The sequence below is a fragment of the Tachypleus tridentatus genome, chromosome 13 (genome assembly GCF_004210375.1).
Source record: "Tachypleus tridentatus isolate NWPU-2018 chromosome 13, ASM421037v1, whole genome shotgun sequence".
Lineage (NCBI taxonomy): Eukaryota > Metazoa > Arthropoda > Merostomata > Xiphosura > Limulidae > Tachypleus > Tachypleus tridentatus.
The window spans coordinates 132116946-132137430 of NC_134837.1; the positions used below are offsets into that span (position 1 = coordinate 132116946).

The 20485-nt window shown below is 33.6% G+C and overlaps 1 protein-coding gene across 18 annotated transcripts in view; it reads left to right on the forward strand.

Annotated features, from left to right (window-relative positions):
* Positions 1–12388, forward strand: part of LOC143238727 (homeodomain-interacting protein kinase 2-like) — a 123882-nt gene extending 111494 nt beyond the window's left edge. For 14 of the 18 annotated variants that reach the window (XM_076479218.1, XM_076479220.1, XM_076479213.1 and 11 more), the window contains 4 exons: positions 780–969; positions 1549–1894; positions 4491–4648; positions 7539–12388. In XM_076479218.1, coding sequence (XP_076335333.1) covers positions 780–969; positions 1549–1894; positions 4491–4648; positions 7539–7923 — 1079 coding nt within the window. In that variant the 3' untranslated portion in view covers positions 7924–12388. Of the gene's footprint in view, positions 1–779; positions 970–1548; positions 1971–2005; positions 3512–4490; positions 4649–7448 lie in introns of those variants that run through there. The other 4 variants (XM_076479227.1, XM_076479228.1, XM_076479221.1 and 1 more) reach the window with 3 other exon arrangements.
* The last annotated feature ends 8097 nt before the right edge of the window (positions 12389–20485 follow it).

The window sequence follows — 20485 nt, forward strand, 5'->3', positions numbered from 1 at the left end:
ACTTTGAGTTATTGAAGCTGGTAGAGTCCAAAACCAAAGTTAAACTAACTAGAATTTTTTTGTTTTAAATTTTCAAGTTTTTAAAGCTAACAAAACTATAAGTATATCACCTGAAAACTAGGATTATGTTTTCCTGTAATTTTTTCCTTGTATTAAGTTCTAAATTTTTTAGTTTGATAGTACATTAGAAGTCTTTGATCACATACTTTCAAATAATCCAACTGTATCAAAATAATACTGAGTACTGGGGGTTGCCTATGGTGTCTCCAATCCTCTCTCTACTTCTGTAACATTTTCATGGATTATTTTGAAACCACGCTTCTTTCCCAACTGTTGCTCATTTCAAAAATATGGTTAGGATATGTGGATGTGTTTGTAGTGTGGAGTCAGTGTAACAAGGCTGTGTAAAGGTGTATTGAATACAAAATTTTATTTATGTGACAATTATGTACTTGTCAGAGGAGAAAATGAGAAATAGGAGAAAGTTTGAATTTTGAATCTTCACAGTCTGTAAAACTAGTTTACTTCAAACCTGGTTTTCAAGTCAGTGTTTTAACGGCATGTTCCGTTTCCCTCCTTGAGGAACTTAGTCAAGCAATATATTTTGTTTTATACATAAATTTAGAACATATTTGAAATGATCCAAGTGGCAAATTTAACAGCACTTTGCAATTTATTTCAGTGTATGATGGTACTGTGTATTATTATATAGCACTGTGTAATACATTATATCATTAGCAAGAAGGACATTAACTTTATTTGTGGTATTTTCTTCCAAGCCCATCTTTCTTTGCCTAATAAGCCTCGAGGAAATGGAAGTTACCAAACTCGAAAGAATGTTGTTAGCTGTGTTACAGTCCCTGATTCGGACTCTGATGGCCACTACAGCCCAGTTCGAAATTTACCAAATTTCACTTCAAACGTTGTTGTGAAAGTAATCAAACCAGAACCACACAGAGATAGAGACAAGTGAGCAGTTTAAAGTGGTTATATATTAATATATAACAAGTAATCAAACCAGAACCATACAGAGATAGATACAAGTAACTAGTTTAAAGTTGTATTAAAAAAGTATGGAATAAACCACAGTACCAATTAATAGACTTATTCTATGACTTGATGTTAAATCTTTTCAAAGTACGTTGATAAGCCTCCAATCACTGTTATTGTTCAGAAGGTCTGTTCTTTATATTTTTTTGAAATAAAGTGTGTATGTGCATGTTTGGATAGTAAGGTGCATGCACATGTTTAGGACAGATAGAACTAGGTATTATTATTATAATAGATTTTGTGTTTTGGTGCTGTTTTCCTAAATATGTAGCTGTACTAATAACATAAATTTTAGACACGGGTATATTAGTTTAGAAATCATTTGTGCAGAAATGATATATTAAGTGTTACACTTTAGTATCAACATTGAAACCATGACACTTCAAATCTAATGAAACCTTCCTGCATGGAAATCCTTGTCTAATTTTTATGCTGCAAATAAGCATGTTGAATATTAAAGGAATATCTAAAATTAAAATTTTTATATTTTTCTTTCAGCCTCCCAGTAACTACTATTCAGAAGAAGCGACTTCTGGCTAAGGCCCAGGCACACTCCCACAGCCAGTTAGTTTCTCAATCAGATATTTTACCAACATTTCCCACAAAACGAGAAGTCAGCAGCGTGGGTGAAGAAGAGCAGATACCTATTGCAATGATTCATCAGAAACAAACTATTGGAAATCATGAACATGGGTCAGGAGTAGGAAGAATAGACTATTGTGGTCAGTATGGACTAGGTAGAAGTGAAAGGGAGCTTCCACACTACACTCGTCATCAGGTACAAAACTTGGAAGGAGAGCGTTTGCTTAAGTGTTCAGGATCACCTGTTCTCATGAGAGATGGGGTAAACAATATTCTTCTGAAGTGTTTCAAATAGAGCTATGTGTTCATGTGTTACCAAGGGTTTTCAATAGAGTTAGGTGTTAGTGTTACCAGGGGTTTTTAACAGAGTTAGGTGTTAGTGTTACCAAGGGTTTTGAATAGAGCTGGGTGTTGAAATGCTACCAAGGGTTTCAGATAGAGTTGGGTATTGATATGCTACCAATGGTTTCGAATAGAGCTAGGTGTTTATGTGCTACCAAGGGTTTTGAATAGAGCTAGGTGTTGATGTGCTACCAAGGGTTTTGAATAGAGCTAGGTGTTGATGTGCTACCAAGGGTTTTGAATAGAGCTAGGTGTTGATGTGTTATCAAGGGTTTTAAATAGAGTTAGGTATTGATGTGTTACCAAGAATTTTGGATAGAGCTAGGTGTTGATGTTCTACCAAGGGTTTTGAATAGAGCTAGGTGTTGATGTTCTACCAAGGGTTTTGAATAGAGCTAGGTGTTGATGTGCTACCAAGGGTTTTGAATAGAGCTAGGTGTTGATGTGCTACCAAGGGTTTTGAATAGAGTTGGGCATTGATGTGTTACCAAGGGTTTCGAATAGTGTTGGGCATTGATGTGTTACCAAGGGTTTCGAATAGAGTTGGGCATTGATGTGTTACCAAGGGTTTCGAATAGAGTTGGGCATTGATGTGTTACCAAGGGTTTCGGATAGAGTTGGGCATTGATGTGTTACCAAGGGTTTCGGATAGAGTTGGGCATTGATGTGTTACCAAGGGTTTCGAATAGAGTTGGGCATTGATGTGTTACCAAGGGTTTCGAATAGAGTTGGGCATTGATGTGTTACCAAGGGTTTCGAATAGAGTTGGGCATTGATGTGTTACCAAGGGTTTCGAATAGAGTTGGGCATTGATGTGTTACCAAGGGTTTCGAATAGAGTTGGGAGTTGATGTGTTACCAAGGGTTTTGAATAGAGTTGGGCATTGATGTGTTACCAAGAGTTTTGAATAGAGGTGGGCGTTGATGTGTTACCGAGGATTTCAAATAGAGCTAGGGAATTGATCCTTGTGGTGGGCACAATGCAGAAGTCTTATTGTGTAGGTTTGCACTTAAACAAAGTCAACCCTAAATAGCTTAATCATCAAGAAACCCAAAAACCATGAAAATTAAATAAAATACTAAAAGATTATAAATTTTATTAATAGTAATTAAATGTTATCTTTGTTTTAGATATTATTTGGCACCAGAAACATCACCAAACTGACTGGTTGTTTGTTTTAACCCTATATGTGCACCTATTGCCATATAACTGCATAATGCAATTTGATTTTCACACTAGAAATGTTATTCAAAGCACAAAGTCCTTGTAAAGACTAGGTAAAGTCTAGGTAAAGCCTAATGTGCACAGATGACAATATCAATTGCTGATTCATATCCAATATTGTGGATCTTACTGCTCAAAACATTAGTAATATTTGGAGTTTAATTTTATGAGAAAACAGACTCAAAACAGCATTAAATCATGTCATCATTTTCACTTTTGAAGAGATAGTTTAACTTGTTCAAACTACTGATGATTCTGGCTCTGAACTTGAATTATCTGATGATGATTTTGAGTCATGAGTGAAAGAAAAGAAAAAAAGTACATGTCAAAGTTTAAGTGCCATTTGACAGCAAGAAACCACTAAATTTGTTTTAACTGTCATTTAGAACTAGAAAATTGCTAAACTATCTGGTTGTTTGCTTAAAGTACTAATTTGGTACCAAAAATTACTAAACATGCAGGTCATTTCAGATCTTAATTCTTGCTAGTAGCCAAGTTAGAGATGTAGAGTTTAGCTGTAAATATAAGTAATGTGTTTTAATAAATACAAATTGGAACTAGTTCTAGCTGATGCTTTAGTTAAGAAGTTTAACTTATTAGTTTTACCTGGTAGTTTGTGGCATCCATGTAGCATGAAATAAATGAAAATTATTTTTCTAATGAATGTAAAGTAGTATAATTATTCATACCTTCCAAACTGTAAAGAAAACTTAACTTGTGTTATTCTAGGCATATGTTTGTTAATATATTTTTCTTGATTAAATTATGTGATAGCTGCTATATTATTATAGGTTAAATATTAGTTTACAAAGCTGTTTTGTAAATTTTGTAGATTTTAGTAGATTTTAGATTGAACTCTGGCATGAAAATGAAATGAAAGCATAATGTGATAATATTGGTGTATTTGCAGAATTTATTATTTCTTTAACTGAGATTATCTGGTGTGATAAAATTTGAGGAAGGTATTATGCTCTTTCTTTGTAAATTTTTTCTCCACTTGGTCTCAGCAGAAAAGTGTTTAGAAACAGAAGTTGTTATAATTATTACTACATGCTGTATAGTAGAATGTGCATTTTGTCACGAGACTGTGAGTAAGCTTGCAGATTCTCACATTATAAAAATGATACAAGTTACTGCCCTGCAACTTGAACCTATACAAACAAATTTAATATTTTTATAATTTTAAATATCTTTTATTGTTTTTAATATTTTTTACTCCTTTCTACATAATTTTTACAACCTGCATTACAAGAATAAATTTTTAATTTAAGTTATGTTTTCTTAATTCATAGAGAACTTTACTACCAGGAACTGCTGCTCAGTTAGTTAATGGAGTTTTGGGTTCAGGAAGTGGAGTAAGGCATGCCGGCCCTTCAGCACATCTTTCTCCGGTCCAGCATGTGGGGCAACCTTTTTATCTGGCTACTAACTCTCAGGCCGATCTGTATAGGTAAGTTAAGAGTAAGAAGATGTTATAAACAGAACTTGTAATGTTTAATCAAAGACTTTCAAGTGTTTTTGAAGTTAAATCTTTCAATGTGAGCTTGGTCGATTTGTCTAACTATGTGACCTCTTTATACTCATTTAAAGCAGACTAAAAACTCAACTTGAAGTTTTGTATCAAAAGGAGATTGTCATAATACTTAAAAATGGCTGAAAAAGCCACTAGTAAAATTGTAAGAGACTGTTTGCAAAAGTAGAAAGAGGTTAGTGGGGCCTTTGTTTGATTCACCATGTGAGCAATATCTGAGGAAATAGAAAAGATAGGATATTTTTATTTTATATTCTAATTTGTCAATATCGGTAATTGGAGTTCTTAATTCATATGAAATTATAGACTTTTTTTGACATCACAAACATCTAATTTGAACCAGTGCTGCATTCAACACAGCATGTAACATGCAAAAATCATGGTTAGGTGTGTTTTTGTAATGATTACTTGTATGTTAAGAAATTAAATAATGTATAATACTAAGATTTGAATTATAGTCTACAGTTTGACACCTTATCTACTGATATAAAATCATAAAGTAGTAATCCAATAAAATTTTGAATGTGAGTCAACAAATACAGTGATGTGGCTTTTGACCCATAACCAGTGCATAAAAGGTTACCCTACATATATTATATTAAAGATAGTAAAGCACTAAATAATTTTTAGTTAATTAAATAATGTACCACATAACATTGAATAAGAAAATGCAAAAGCAGACAATTTCCTCCAACCATCAATTTTTCTAACAGAGAAAATGACAATTCTCTGGTCAGGAAACAGTGTAATATAACATGTCATTTTATAGATGAAAATCATGGCTTTCTATTGGTTGTACAAAATATAGTATTAAGACTAAGAACTATTAATAGATCCTGAAAGAGAGGATGGGACAGGCAGGTGTGGCAAGAGGGACTTTAATTTTCTATTTGATGGCTTTGTAACCAATTGAGATTGAAAGCTGTAAAAATTATGGTTTGTCAGGGCATTGATGATTTTATAGCATTAAAGTTCATACATATTGGAGGGGTAATGAATAAAACAGAGAAGATAGGATGTCTAGAGAAAAACATTTCTCACACTAGGAGAAATTCAGGAATTTTTAATAGTCCACTGTAAAATAAAGAACTTAAAAAATATATATAGTATTAGAATATGTATTACTAGGTACAGAGTTTTGGTGTACTAATTAGTATAATGCAAACAAAGAGTAGTTTAAATTTTGAATCTAAGTCACTAAAACCTTGTGGAATGGACATTAAGGATGGCTGTACAGAATTAAGTGGGTAAGAAAACAATTAAATATTCAGTTTATATAAAAATTTGTATTTGTGTATTAATTCTTTTCTACAGTTATCTTTAAAATGTATTTAATCTACTATATTATCAATACATATCAGTAAACTTGGCATTAAGATATAGTTTACTAATCAGGTTTTAATTTCTTATTTTGAAAGTGTGTGTGTGTGCGTGTGTGTTTATATATGTGGTAAACTTTACTTTTTCAGTCCAAACTATTCTTGTCAATATTTTTTGTTGTCACTCCAAGGGAATTTTACATTCTATGAAATTTCTTACATTGCACGTATCTCGGAAATAAACTATCAATTTGTAAGACAAAAATCTTTTAACTTTGTAGAGATATAAGCAATAAAATAAAGGCACTGATACTCAACAGTTACCCACTTTTGTTAAGATACATGTATCGTATTAAAAGTTATAGTATGGAGTGTTTGATGGTTGCAAACAAGGTCAGTGTAATCCACTAACCCCACATGGAAGGAGTTAAATAAAGACTTGCAAAGAAAATTGTAACCAAATGTCTTGTATGGTTCATAAAAGTAAATACTTCAATGTCAGAAATTCTTACATTTTTGGTTATTAGTTGCAAATATAAATTTGGAAAAATGTGTTTTATAGAAAGGTTTTATGCATCTAATACCTTGTAAATTTAGTTCAAAGTTCTATGTAATTGCATAATGTTGTACATTCATGACAACTAAAGGTATGAAAGTCTTTCATTACAAAATTGTTAACTTGCTTTCATTTTGTATAAAAATATCATCTGCTGTAAAATTAAAACTGGATTAAGTTGCTGTATTATTATGGGAAGTCGAACTTGTGTTTCAGACTAAAGAGGAAGTTTCCTGAAAGATTTAATTTTGATATAGCCATACACTATGTGTCATATCTTTAAGTGTAGTATAATTTTGTGTTAATTCTCAGACTTTCTAATGTATATTTTTAAATTTGAACCACAAAAATACATAATTGTGAATTCCCAAGAAAATTTCACTTTTCATTCAAATTACAAGATGTATTCTAAACTTCAACTTAGAATGGTTTTTAAGCCAATATTTCATGTAAGTAGTTACTTCAAGCTTAAATCCAAAAATGCAGTTCTCTTATATTATCTGTAAATTTACATATCCAAGATGTAACCGTAACAACACGGCCTCTGCAGTTAGTTTTCTGAGTTCAAACACTAAAGACCAAAATATCATTGTGGATTTGTAAAGTTACATACAAATTTTGAATATCACCTTGGTCTGCTTTGTTTTTGCTACTGAAGTTATAATTAATTATAAAATGAGGTATATGCCTAATAAAGATTGGTGGTCTAATTTTTTTTAAGTAAGGTCAGATGCCAAAGACTCTTTGATAAATGCCCTCAAGAATTTGTACTATACAGTTATTATTTTAATACAGTAATATTTTAGTTTTTATTTTGTAACAGCATGAATTTTTCTTCTTTTAGGCTTTTGAGTTCAAGAAAAGAATTTATTGTAAGTATATTTTGTACAACATTATTGTGAATGAGAGCTAACAGAACTAATTTATACTGCAGAGAGTATTGTCGGCCAACTGTGTATGTGACATCCAGCCTGACTCAGCCTGCATATATTCCAACTACCACACAACAGAAATACGTTCTTGCCCCAGGAGCTGGGGGACCATTCCCAGCAACCCAACTTCCTGTTCCTCCTCCAGCCCACCATCACACCTCTAACCGGTCTGTAATGGCTGCTGCAGTTCCCTACCCTGCTGCTCATCCTCTACCTGCTCACTTGCAACCAGCCTCTGCTGCTCCTGCTGTGCTTCCAAGCTCTTCCATATCTCTCACATCATTTCCGGCTGCTGCCCAACCACCACCTCCGTATGGCTACAGTGTCAACCCTTTGAGCCCTGGAAAGTCCCAATATCAGCACTTGTATCAGATGTTTGGAGAGTAGAAGACTGTTTATGTCAAGTTACAAAAGCTGTTTAAATTGTCATGTGAATCATACCTGTACACTGATTTGAGCTTTGTTTATTGAACTGTTTTTGATTTAATGTGTAGACAAAAAATTCTCGAATTTATATTTAGGAAAGCTTAATATTCAGAAATGGATTGATTATTTTATCTTTGTATGCATGTGTGAATACACCAGTGAAGTTGTATCTGATGCTACCAGCATCATAACAGTGGTTAAATTCCCACTTTGTTGTTGAGAAAATTGATAATATAACATTCATTAAATTTAGTTTTTTTAAATTATTGTACTGTTTGACGAGGTTTGCATGAGTTGCAACTGTAGTAAATTTGTAACTTTTTGTAAGATTGTCATGTATTTTGTTGAATTTACATTAAAATTAATTCTGTGTTTGATCATTTTCTTTTACTCTCATAAATTTTGGAAATAGAAAGCAGTGCAGCATGAGTCAATTTCTTTTAACATAAAGAATGTTTAATAATCACAACAAGTATTTCAACTATTATAATTCATAAAATATGGATGTATGTTATTAAATCTTTGGCTTTTGAACTTAAAATGTAAAGTAGTACATTTGATCATTGTGAACCTGATAACAAATTTATTTTAAAATAAAAGTTAAATCAGTTCTTTCCATAATTATCAGTCATAGGTACTTTCTGTGTAGAATATTTTCATGAATTCCTTATAACATTGAAAGACAAGTTTACTGAAGATTATTTGCTTTTACAATTTATTTATCTTGCTGAGTATATTTCGTGCTGGTGTAAATGTGTGTATATATATATATGTGTGTATATATATATATATATATATATATATATATATTTTATTAGCAGCGGAACTCGGTGAAGAATAAAAGTAATATATAGCAGTTTTTATTTACTATGGTACTGGTGTGTTTATAGCTGTTGTTGAAGTAAATGCTGACTTAATGTGGGTAGTGTGTGTACAACATATATATAGATAGATAGATATATTTTATCATGTAAGCTACATTGAAGAATCAGAGTGCTTGGTCTCAGCATTCCTGAAATGTTTTATTGCCTGTCATTTACAATTATATGTACACCATATGATATCTAATTTCTATAATGTTATATTGTGTGTCCTTTTCCTGTGGTACTAGTTAATGTTGTTTCTATTACTCTTGGCTTTGATTTTATTATTGAATGATGGGTTTATACCAGCAAGTTTTTGTTTTCTTTCTGTTGATGTAGTTTGCTTTTTATAAAGCTTCAGTGAAAAATTATTTTTTTTTTCTACTGTTAAAGAGGATGATGTTATTTTGCATGAACTGAAAGTCAGTAAGATTTGTGGAGGTTTCAGAATGTTGAATGGCAAGAAATAAGTGAGAAAATTTGTATAGTCTTAAGACAGAAATTGAGCACGTCTTATTGTAGACAGTATTTTCATTATTCAGTGCATTGGGTTGTTCTTTCTGAAGATTGTAATCCTCAGTGTTTGTATGAACAGTAAAATGGAAGTTTTTTTACATCAAATGGATTAAGGTCAGAGTTTACTCAAGTGGTGAGATTGAAGTTATTTTATAATTCAAAGAGTGTTATAGTGTGTTGCATTGTATTTTTGACGTTCCTAGTCCAAATCTAAAGCTGTGTAAATCAGTTTTATTGAATTAGTGCTATTGTTGATACTTTTAATCCAGATATCTTAACTATATGTGATCATACGTTATTCTTATGTATGGATGTATCTGTAAATGTAGTTATAATATGTAGGGATACATTGTTTAAATATTGGAGCAGACTGTGTTCACGTGTTTGTGGTTTTAAAGTATTCATGTAACATATGTTTTACACTATTTCATGAATTGAGAAAGAAATCTAATACATTTCAACAAAAATAGGTTATTTTGTGATTATTCAAATCTTTTTCTTGCTTATATACTTATGAATTTGACTTACTGTATTCAATGAACTCATTGTCTCAGGTATAGTATGAATAGATAAAAAAAAAAAAAAAGGTTGCCAACCTCCTTACCTGGAAACTGCACATCTTCTTGGAAGCCCAACTTTCCCCTATAATTCCAACTTAGCTATCTGAGTTGGACATATCACACTCAGGGTCAATGTTACAGTCTGTAGTAACCACTTTCCCAACTTGCTTGGTATCTTTGGTTTTCTTATGCTCATGCAGAATGTTCTGTTAGTCATTCATGAGATTCAATGTAACTTTTCTGTCACTATTGTGATGCTTTGGAGAAACCTTTTTTTCATAGGTGATTTTATGTTAAATATTTGGTTAGATTTGTAAACAAGCACTTTTGTGGAAGAGCATTGTATTTTAACCCCCCACCCCTCATTGTTCACAAATATTAGTCTTTGTCAGTTCCTGGTTTTTGGCATATCTTATAATATTTCTTCCAATTAACTTTTGGAAGACCATTGAAACATTACATTTTTAGTCCTGGCCAATTTTTAAATTTCAAATGTAAAAACTGCATGCGTGTATGTGTGTGTGTGTGTGTGTGTGTGTGTGTGTGTGTATATATATATATATATATAAATTTTCATCAGTTTTACATAAGAGCTGTAATCTTGTGTACTTTTATTTCAAGAACCTTTCTGCATGCAGCAGAACTGTGCTCTAGTGTTTGCATAATGTGAGCACAATGTAGTATAACAAAAACAGGATAGACTATGTAACTAGTTTGTTGTCACAATAATGGGATTTGGTAGGCACTATTGGATACACATATAAATATATGTGTATTTGTGTGGCAGTGTTTCAAACCTGTTATTCTTCTAGTGTCACTTATTACTTTCTTGATGTTTTTTATCTGTGACAAAGTGTAATTACAGTGTACTAAAATACAGTAAATTATTGTATTCTTACCCCAACACATTATTCTTGCAGTTTATAAGTGTACAAGCATTGAGTGGATTATTTTGGCATTATGAAAATGTGTATATAATGCCATCTGAAATATATTACTTCAGATATTCAGTTGTTAAATACAACTTGTATAAATGTTGCCTTTTGTTTAGATATAGATATTATGCTGTTTAGTGCCTGGTGTCTTAAGCATGTTTATTTTAGAAGTGAATTAGTGTGTATTTATGGAGATATGATTTTTTGAACAATATGTCAGGTTTATATTTTTTTCTGCAGATATCTGTTCATAATTGTTTTTATGAATCACATTTCAGTAGTCTTGTAATACCTGCATGAATGGTTTCAAAGCAGTTTGATAAAAGAAGTTTTTTTGTGTTTTTTTTAGCCTTTTACTTCTGAGTGTTTCTTATTAAGACAATTTGTAGAAGAAATTAGTTTGACTTTTGGAAGACTTTAGAGGCAATAGAGCAAGATTATAAAAATTATTATTTTTGTAAGAAGAGTTTAGTAATTAATTCAGCATAAAGTTGAAATGTATTAAACAAGAATAGTTTAACTATGTAAGATGTTTAGTATACTTGTTTTGAAGGACACAGAATATTGGTTTGGGTTGTGATATCAGGTGTATTCAGAGCACCTAGACATAATCTCTACAGCAGAGAACCTTAGTATCTAGATAAAATCCCTGTAGCCATAAAAGGATAATTGACCACTGCTGGATTACGTTTTCTGGTTGCATCAAATATTAAAAAAACGCCTGTACAACTGAATCTTTAAAATAAAATCATTGCTTTCCTATATGCACAAAAATAAAGCCCTCAAATTTTGATGAATAATAATCTTGCTAGTAGCCTCTAATTCTTTCACCTGTGTTGACATTAATTTGTCACAAATTGGTTTGTTTGTTGTAAGCAGAGAAGAATATTGTGTGTTATAAGTCTTGTCAGTGTTTTATGGAGATATTTTTGGAGCTGATAAGGGTATTTAGGCTTTGTCTAACTTTCTCTATATATGTAATGTTTTATATATATATACACACACAAATATAGATAATTAGGAAAAAAATCATGTACAGCTTTGTAGATATTGTCACTTTGTAGATAAATTGTAATGTGGTAAATGTAGATGTTACAATTATCAGTGCTTTGTGAAAACCACCAATTTTATGATCAGGTAGTGTTGTTTCCTAAGCTGTGGATATTTGTACTACTGTGTGTATACTGTTAGATATAACTAAATGCATATTTTGTAACACTGTAGATTTCAAATTTACTATGTATTTGATAATACGTGTACTTGTTTTATTGGACTACAATAATAGTAATGATTATTATATTAAATCCTGGGATGTTATACATTTTGTAGTGGTTTGTAATCTGATATTATTGTGTGGGATGAGGTTCATACACTTTGTAAACCATTAAAATTAAAACGTGGGTTATTGTAAACTTTAGTATTAAATAGTAACCAACATTGATTTTTACATGTACCTTCCAAGAATTCTGCACACTGTCATGGTCGTGTGCTAGTGTTTTATCATTGTGACTAACTAATAAAGAAGTCTTTCTTGTGCCTTTTTCCGTGCAAATTGGAGTTTTCCGTAGTTTTAATTCATTTCTGTGTATATACAAAATCAGGGCTGGTGTTAGCAGGGGCAGTCCTTCCTCCACTCTAAGCTAATCTAATGCAGTACGTTAAACAGCTTTTAGATCTGACCCCATTATACGCCTTATTGGCCCCCTTAGTTGAGAAAAAACAACTAAATGTTGAATTTTAGAAAATTAATGTGATTTTTTTCCATCGATCCCGTTTAAAATCCCAAAAACAACTCTTATTCAGGGCGTAACTTTTAAACTGAGTTGATGTCTTCGAGATGTAGAAGCCACGCTGTAATAATGATTTGTTTGTTTTGAAGTTCGCACAAACTACACGAGAGCTATCTGCACTAGCTGTCCATAAGTTAACAGTGTTAAAACTAGAGGGAATGCATCAAGCGATCTCTACCTAATGCCACCTTTTAAGGTACTCTTTAACCAAAGAATAGTGAGATTGACTGTAAATTATAACGCCCCCACGGTTGAAAGAACGAGCATGTTTGGTGTGACAAGAATTCGAATCAGATATTTAATTATCATACGTTATATAATATTATTTGCAGGAACAAAACTGTTTTAGAATTTTTTTCCAAGCACTTCTTACTAGACGACCTTTAATAGGTAATATAAATACAATACTCCATCGAAGTAGACGTGTACTGCAATGGAATTTTCATATTTAGATCTGATATCTATTTCCCTTGATTCATTAACATCCGGACCGGCATGGCCAAGTGGATTAAGGTGTTCGACTCGTAATCTGAGAGTCGCGGGTTCGCGCCAAACATGCTCGCCCTCCCAGCCGTGGGGGCGTTATAATATTACGATCAATCCCACTTTTCGTTGGTAAAAGAGTAGCCCAAGAGTTGGCGGTGGGTGGTGATAACTAGCTGCCTTCCCTTTAGTCTTACACTGCTAAATTAGGGACGGCTAGCACAGATAGCTCTCGAGTAGCTTTGTGCGAAATTCAAAAACAAACAAAAATACCCTAAGAGCTGGTGCTGGGTGGTGGTGACTAGCTAGCTGCCTTCGCTCCAGTCTTATACTGCTGAATTAGAGACCGCAAGTGTAGATAACCCTCGTGTAGCATTGCACGAAATTAAAAAAAAAAAACACATTTATCATCCGTTTATCCGTGTTTCAAGCCTGACTATTCTTATTGTATCATTCAACATGTAATTTTCTTCAAGAAGAGTTAAATGTTTTCTACAGTCCTGAAATAACAATCAAAATATATATTTATTAAAACAAATACAACCTTTTTTTTATTCACAACATTTTGAAAAAAAAATGTCTAGCTTCAAAGTAGGATATAGAAAATTCTTGAAATGAATAATTCTGATTTTTTGTTACATAAGTTTGGGTTGTCACTGCAAATCAAATTCTGTAATACTGTCGTCTCCCGCTAGTACGGCGGTATGTCTATGGATTTACAACACTAAAATCATACATAAACACACACACACTGTAATACTGGTGATTCGTGCAATAAAGGTAAAACAAAACAACTTTTGGAAGTAGCTTCTTATTTAAAAGACAGAACCTGAAATAAAAAGTACAGATATTATTTTAGACATTGAAGAACGTAAGTTTGTTTTCTTTTAACAATTAACGTGTAAGGCTAATGCATCGCAAACTATAGATTTTACATTAAAGTTAATAAAATGTTATGTCGTATGACGTTTGATTGATTGAAGAGTGTGGCTATTGTTTAATAGAAAAAACTGGTTTGTTTAAGTACCACCTATTAAACTTTCAGTAGGATGCTTTTATACCAGTTCATGACTCTTGTGTGCATCGTTCGTAAATGTAGGAATGAAATCAATTAATTTAAGTCTGAATACTAAGTCTAAAAACACCTCTCACGACCAACAACTAGTTTTGAATACTTTGCAACAAAAATACATCATACTGTAATGGAACTCTTGCTTATATAATACTGGAAAAACGTTTTTATTACGTGATGTGCAACCCTCAACTTTGCGACATTTTTATCCTGTGTGCGTGTAGATTTGCAAAAGGGATCACGATTTTCCCGTTTCGCCACCGTTTCCCGTCAAGAAAAACTATTTTTCTTTATTATCAGAGTGCAGATATTACGTCATAAATACGTCAAGTGCGGATTTAATGCACTTGCGCCACGAGTAATTAAAAATAATATTTTAGACCAAAGAACTAATACACACTTTTTTACCTACATTAAGCCGAACTTGCCTGCAAACTTTAACGCCTTTACTCTTAAAGGTAACTGCTGCAAACAGATCTGCTGAGTTGCAATGGGGAATAAAATGGGCCTCACCTTTGCTAACCTTTTTGTGGGTTACACTGAAAATCTTATGTTTAGTTAGTACAATGGATCAGTATTCGTGATGTAATTCTACAAGAAGGAAACTCGTAATTGAAAAATTACACGATGGGCAAAGGACATTTTTTGCTCCACAATACTTTACCATGATGGTCACTATCTTAGATTTTTCTTTGAAAAAAATCCATTCGATAGTAAAATCCTAGTCCAATGGAAAGTTGTTGCCATTTTCGTTTAATAAACAAAGTCGTACGCAGTTCGAAGCAATAATTCACGTGAAATTATTGTAAGATCTTCACCTGAAGTGACTCCATCAGTGATGAGTCTTGTGTGGCACGGGGGGACTTTAATCATACAACTTGATACTTATCAGCCCCCATTTTTGTTTGTACAAGGCTTTCTTTTTCTCTTTCTCTTTTTTTAAATCGAGGATGGTTTGTTTGGTCAAATTCTTAACCCTTTTGTCTACCTTTTCTTGGAGAGTATTCTTCATAATATAAAAAGAACTTATGTAGGTAGTATGGGCATTAGTATATCTAGGTAACTTCCACGCCAGAATATAAAAATATAACAATGTACATACTACCTAGGCCTGGCATGGTCAAGCGCGTAAGGCGTGTGACTCGTAGTCCGAGGGTCGCGCCAAACATGCTCGCCCTCCCAGCCGTAGGGACGTTATACAGTGACGGTCAATCCCACTATTCGTTGGTAACAGAGTGGCCCAAGAGTTGGCGGTGGGTGGTGATGACTAGCTGGCTTCCCTCTAGTCTTACACTGCTAAATTAGGGACGGCTCGGTGCAGTGGGCTAACAACCTACTCACTTAAATACTTGTTGAAGAATCCGCAAGCAATTGCGGCCCTATGTTCCTTGATGAAATCTAATGGTGATAACTAACTAACTAACATACTACCTACATAAGTGCTACACAATTCGTGCTTCCTATCGTTGTATTCCTTTTGATTTTTCACTCATCTTATTGCATTCATGTAGAAAGAAACAGGGATTCTCATTTTTAAATTGATAACCTAATAGTTAAAATATTAAATTTTGTTTCAGCATGTGATATGCTACGATTTCATCGAGTAACGTTGGTGTTAAAATAATTAAATTTGTTCATCGTTCTGTATAAAATCTGTTACGGTTTCATCTAGTGCCATTGGTTGCTTAAAGTGTTAAAAATACGACTTTACATTTAAACATGAAGTTGTCTAAATGTACTAACTACAAACAAGGGATGGAAGAAACAAAAGTGCTCCTCCTGAAAATGTTGTTAATTTGTTTTGTCTTTTATTAGATAACATAAAAAATATCCAAAAGTATATGTTTTTAGAATGCACTCGATGAGATCTGTTCAGATATGAACTCAAATCCTAATTTTAACACTGGCTTTCTTAAATATCTGAACTTTTCATGATTTTAGTTACATGTTTGTGCGCCTGCTGCAGTTTTTCTTATTCCCTCGTTAATTTAAAGCTAATTAATGCGCCTACAAGTGTGATGAAATGAATCCTAAAGTGAATAAAACAGAATTTATTGATTTGATTATGTTGGCCTGTGTTAAATAGTGATTTGTGTATCAGGTGTTGTATAAAAGTTTGTATTGTTGTTGCGAGATTGTGAAGATTACCAGATATATATAGTTCTTCTATTGTATGTAAAAGGGCGGTTTATTTTAAGTTGCCCCGGCATGGCCAAGCGTGTTAAGGCGTGCGACTCGTAATCTGAGGGTCACGGGTTCGCATCCTGGTCGCGCCAAACATGCTCGCCCTCCCAGCCGTGGGGGCGTTATAATGTGACGGTCAATCCCACTATTCGTTGGTAAAAGAGTAGCCCAAGAGTTGGCGGTGGGTGGTGGTGCCTAGCTGCCTTCCCTCTAGTCTTAAACTGCTAAATTAGGGACGGATAGAACAGATAGCCCTCGAGTAGCTTTGTGCGAAATTCTAAAACAAACCAAACAATTATTTTATGTTGTTTTTTTGCTTGTGTATATATAGTGATAAAGAGTTTATTTAAGTATTTAGAGCTCTACTTTTTTGTGATCTTGGCATCGTGCTTATATTATTATAACTCGTGTATTGGTTTCTTTTCCTTGGTTTTATGACAGTTATTTAAATTAAACTTTTAAGGGTCTCATGTACATGCCAATGTGTTCTACGCCTGTAAAACTCGATTTATTTTCTTGGTTTACTGTCAGAGAGGTCAATGTTCAATTGTCTTAAAGAGTTTTTCGTATAATTGTGTTTCATTTGAATTTTGGATTTATGTCATAGAGTTTTGTTGCTTCTTACGTCTGCTTGTAGTGACATCTAAGTGTTTTACAGGGACGAATGGAAGCTACGCTGGTTTCTTGACCGATGCGTGAGTCCACTCAACTTATGTAGTAAAGTGAATCTTGATATTCATTTAAAATGTTTTTAAAATGTGTATGCAGACCTGTATATTTAAGTTTAAATGCAGAATACTGACCAAGAAAGTGGTTCATTTCTTTTCTTACATGTTACTTATTGTTCTATGTCATTACCTTACAGTATCACACGTCCTTTTTCGCAGGAGTAATTGCTGTAAAGTAAATCACAGTTTTATGAAGGAAAATAGCGATCTTTTCCATCGGAAGTTCATGTGATATCCTGAGGAATTTAACTTATGTTTATATAAGACTAACTTTTAGTATCCTAGGTAACGCATTGCTCTAAGAAGGATAGTATTATGATTATCATGCGTGATCGATCGACGAATAATACTCCACTTGTTGTTGATAAAATTATTTTCAGTATGCAAGTATGGACATATAACGTTATGCTCTCTCCGTTTCTTTCTTTTTCTATAGCAGTATCAAGTACCTCCCTCAAGTAAGATGACTTAAAGTTAACAAGTAAAGTAATTTTCACGATGGCTTCTTAGGAGAGTTTCGAGAGTTGACTATCTTATAAAAGATGGTTTTTCCTTGTGTATTTGTTTAATTCTTGAATAAAGACAGTTTCTATTATGTTTTATATTGCATTCAGTTCACTTCTTTCTCAAAACTCAAAGTCAAAATCAAGAGAATATAAAAGCAGGCATAATAAATATTAAATATACAAGGATAAAAGGACGAATTTATCAGTTAACTTTGGAATAATAAGAGGTATGCACTGACACACACACACACACACACAAATCTGTCCACATAAGAGTTATCGAATAATGTCAAACTCGGCCCTCTAATCCCTCTGATTTTCAATATATCATACTAAAACGATCAAAAGTTCAAAATTCCCAGTAGTTTTGTTCCAAAATTTCTTGCTGTTTTATAAAAAGGAAACAGAAGAAAAGAGCAAAACTAGAAGTAGGCGACAAAAAACTGGAGGGACGATCCGTCCAATTTTAATGATCCTTTGATCTTATCTTATACCAATACACGTCAAATAAAATAATCTTTATAGTACGAGTAGATGGCCTTCCACAGAATTCCAGAAAGTGTTCTGTTACGAGAGTAAATAAAACCAAAATTAAGAGTAAGTAACAGATATCACTGATTCTATCGATTATTGTTACACACGTTTTAATGATAAAGGTTTTTGTACTTGAAAATAATCACGCTAGAGGTCGAAACGTCGTACTTATTGTTATTAATACAGTGGAGCCCCTCACTAACGACTTCCCTTGTCATACGACCGGAAAATTTTTGACGGTACCCTGTTTGCATTAAATTGACCCCTCGTGGACGACTTCCCCTCAAACGCGACTAACGACCTACCAAATTGAACAATTTTGATTATTTTACCTCCTAACGACCCTTACTAACGACTTCCTTGTCACGACCGGAAAATTTTTGACGGTACCCTGTTTGCATTAAATTGACCCCTCGTGGACGACTTCCCCTCAAACGCGACTAACGACCTACCAAATTGAACAATTTTGATTATTTTACCTCTCACTAACGACTAAGTGACATTATTATGTGGCATATTCTGTGAAGTTACATAGCGGTCTGCCTTCTCATTTATGGCATATTACAAATGAGTTTAATTATTCCGTAGTTAAACAGTATTACGTAATCTACTTCAACAATAAATCTATTTCTAGTGCGTCGAATCGAAAAGAAGATTAATTGTCATTGGTAAATTAATCTTATTCTCAATGCGCTCAGTGCGCTTATTCTATAGTACATAATGAATTAGGAACACTAAATCGGATTATTTAACAGACAGGATTAGTGTGCATAATATGAAGATTCCTCATAACACAGACTCATTTTTCACCAGAATGTCGAAGAGAAAGTTGCTTAACTTAGAAGAGAGGGTTTCCGTCATTAAACGACACGACAAAGGGGAAACTGCAATAAAAATCGCCACGGATCTTGGAGTTGGTAAAACCCAAATTCAGACAATCATTAAAGAGAAAGAAAAAATTTTGAAAAAGTGGGAAACAGGCGAAAATCCAGAAAAAAGCAGAACAAGAGAAGATGCCAGTTCGACGAGTTGGATGAGAAGGTGTGGCAGTGGTTTGTGAATACAAGATCGAGGAATCTACCAATTACCGGGAAACTAATTCAAGAAAAAGCATTAATATTGGCGTCTCAGCTTGGCAATGAAAGCTTCTCTGCTAGCAATGGATGGTTAGATAGATTCGTAAAAAGGCTATATCAAAGCAGCTATTCTCTGTGGCGAAAGTGCTGAAGTTTCTCAAGAAGCAGTTGAAGATTGGACTAATCGTCTCCCATCCATCTGTGAAGGCTATTCCCCTAATGACATATTTAACGCTGATGAGACTGGGATACAATACAGATCACTTCCAACGAAATCAATGGTCAAGAAGGGAGAAACGACATCCGGTGTAAAAGTTTCGAAAGAAAGAGTTACAGTAATGCTTTGCTGTAGCATGTCGGGAGAAAAAGTTCGGCCACTTGTTATTGGTCATATTGCTAAGCCGCGTTGCTTTCGTAATTCTGATATGAATTCATTGGGTGTAGATTATTATCACAACCGAAAAGCCTGGATGACAATTCCCATATTTACCGAATGGGCAAAAAAATTTAACAACAAAATGAAACTTCAGAAACGCAATGTTCTGCTTTTTATCGACAACTGCACTGCCCATGTTGCAATCCCTCTATCTAATGTAAAAATCGTTTTACTTCCTCCTAATGCAACTTCTAAGCTACAGCCTTGTGACGCCGGAGTTATACAGACCGTCAAACTGCTGTATCGCAAAACATTCTTGAGACAACTTTATTTTCACATGGATAACGACCAGACGGCTACAGGTCCCGAGTTGTGCAAAAAAAACACTCTTCTGAACGCAATTGTGTGGTTACGCGTCGCTTGGCTTCGAGTTAAGACTTCTACAATTCAAAAGTGTTTCTTGAAATGCGGCTTTAACTTCTGTTTAGGCGAAGTGTCAAACGAAAGTGAAGACAATGTTTCAGAAAACCAATCTGACCCCGACTTCAGGCCTGTCTTGAATGGTGTAACTCTTGGCGAATATGTCAACTTCGACAACGAAACTCCAGTTTATGATGATTCAGTTTCTGACAATATTATCGCGTGTCGTGAAGAAATCGAGAGTGGTGATGGTGAAGAATGTGACGACACAACTGTAGAGTCTTTCGAGCCAATTGACTGTGCCACTGCAATGTCATATGCAGAAAAACTTTTTACAGTTTGGTCTCAAACACGGCAAAATGAACATTGTAGATTGCATGGTAGCAGTGAGCAGAGACATTGAAACTGTACAAATTTCGAAGAAAAAACAAACAAAAATTAGTGATTTCTTTAAGAAAATGTAGTTTCTTATCGTATTTT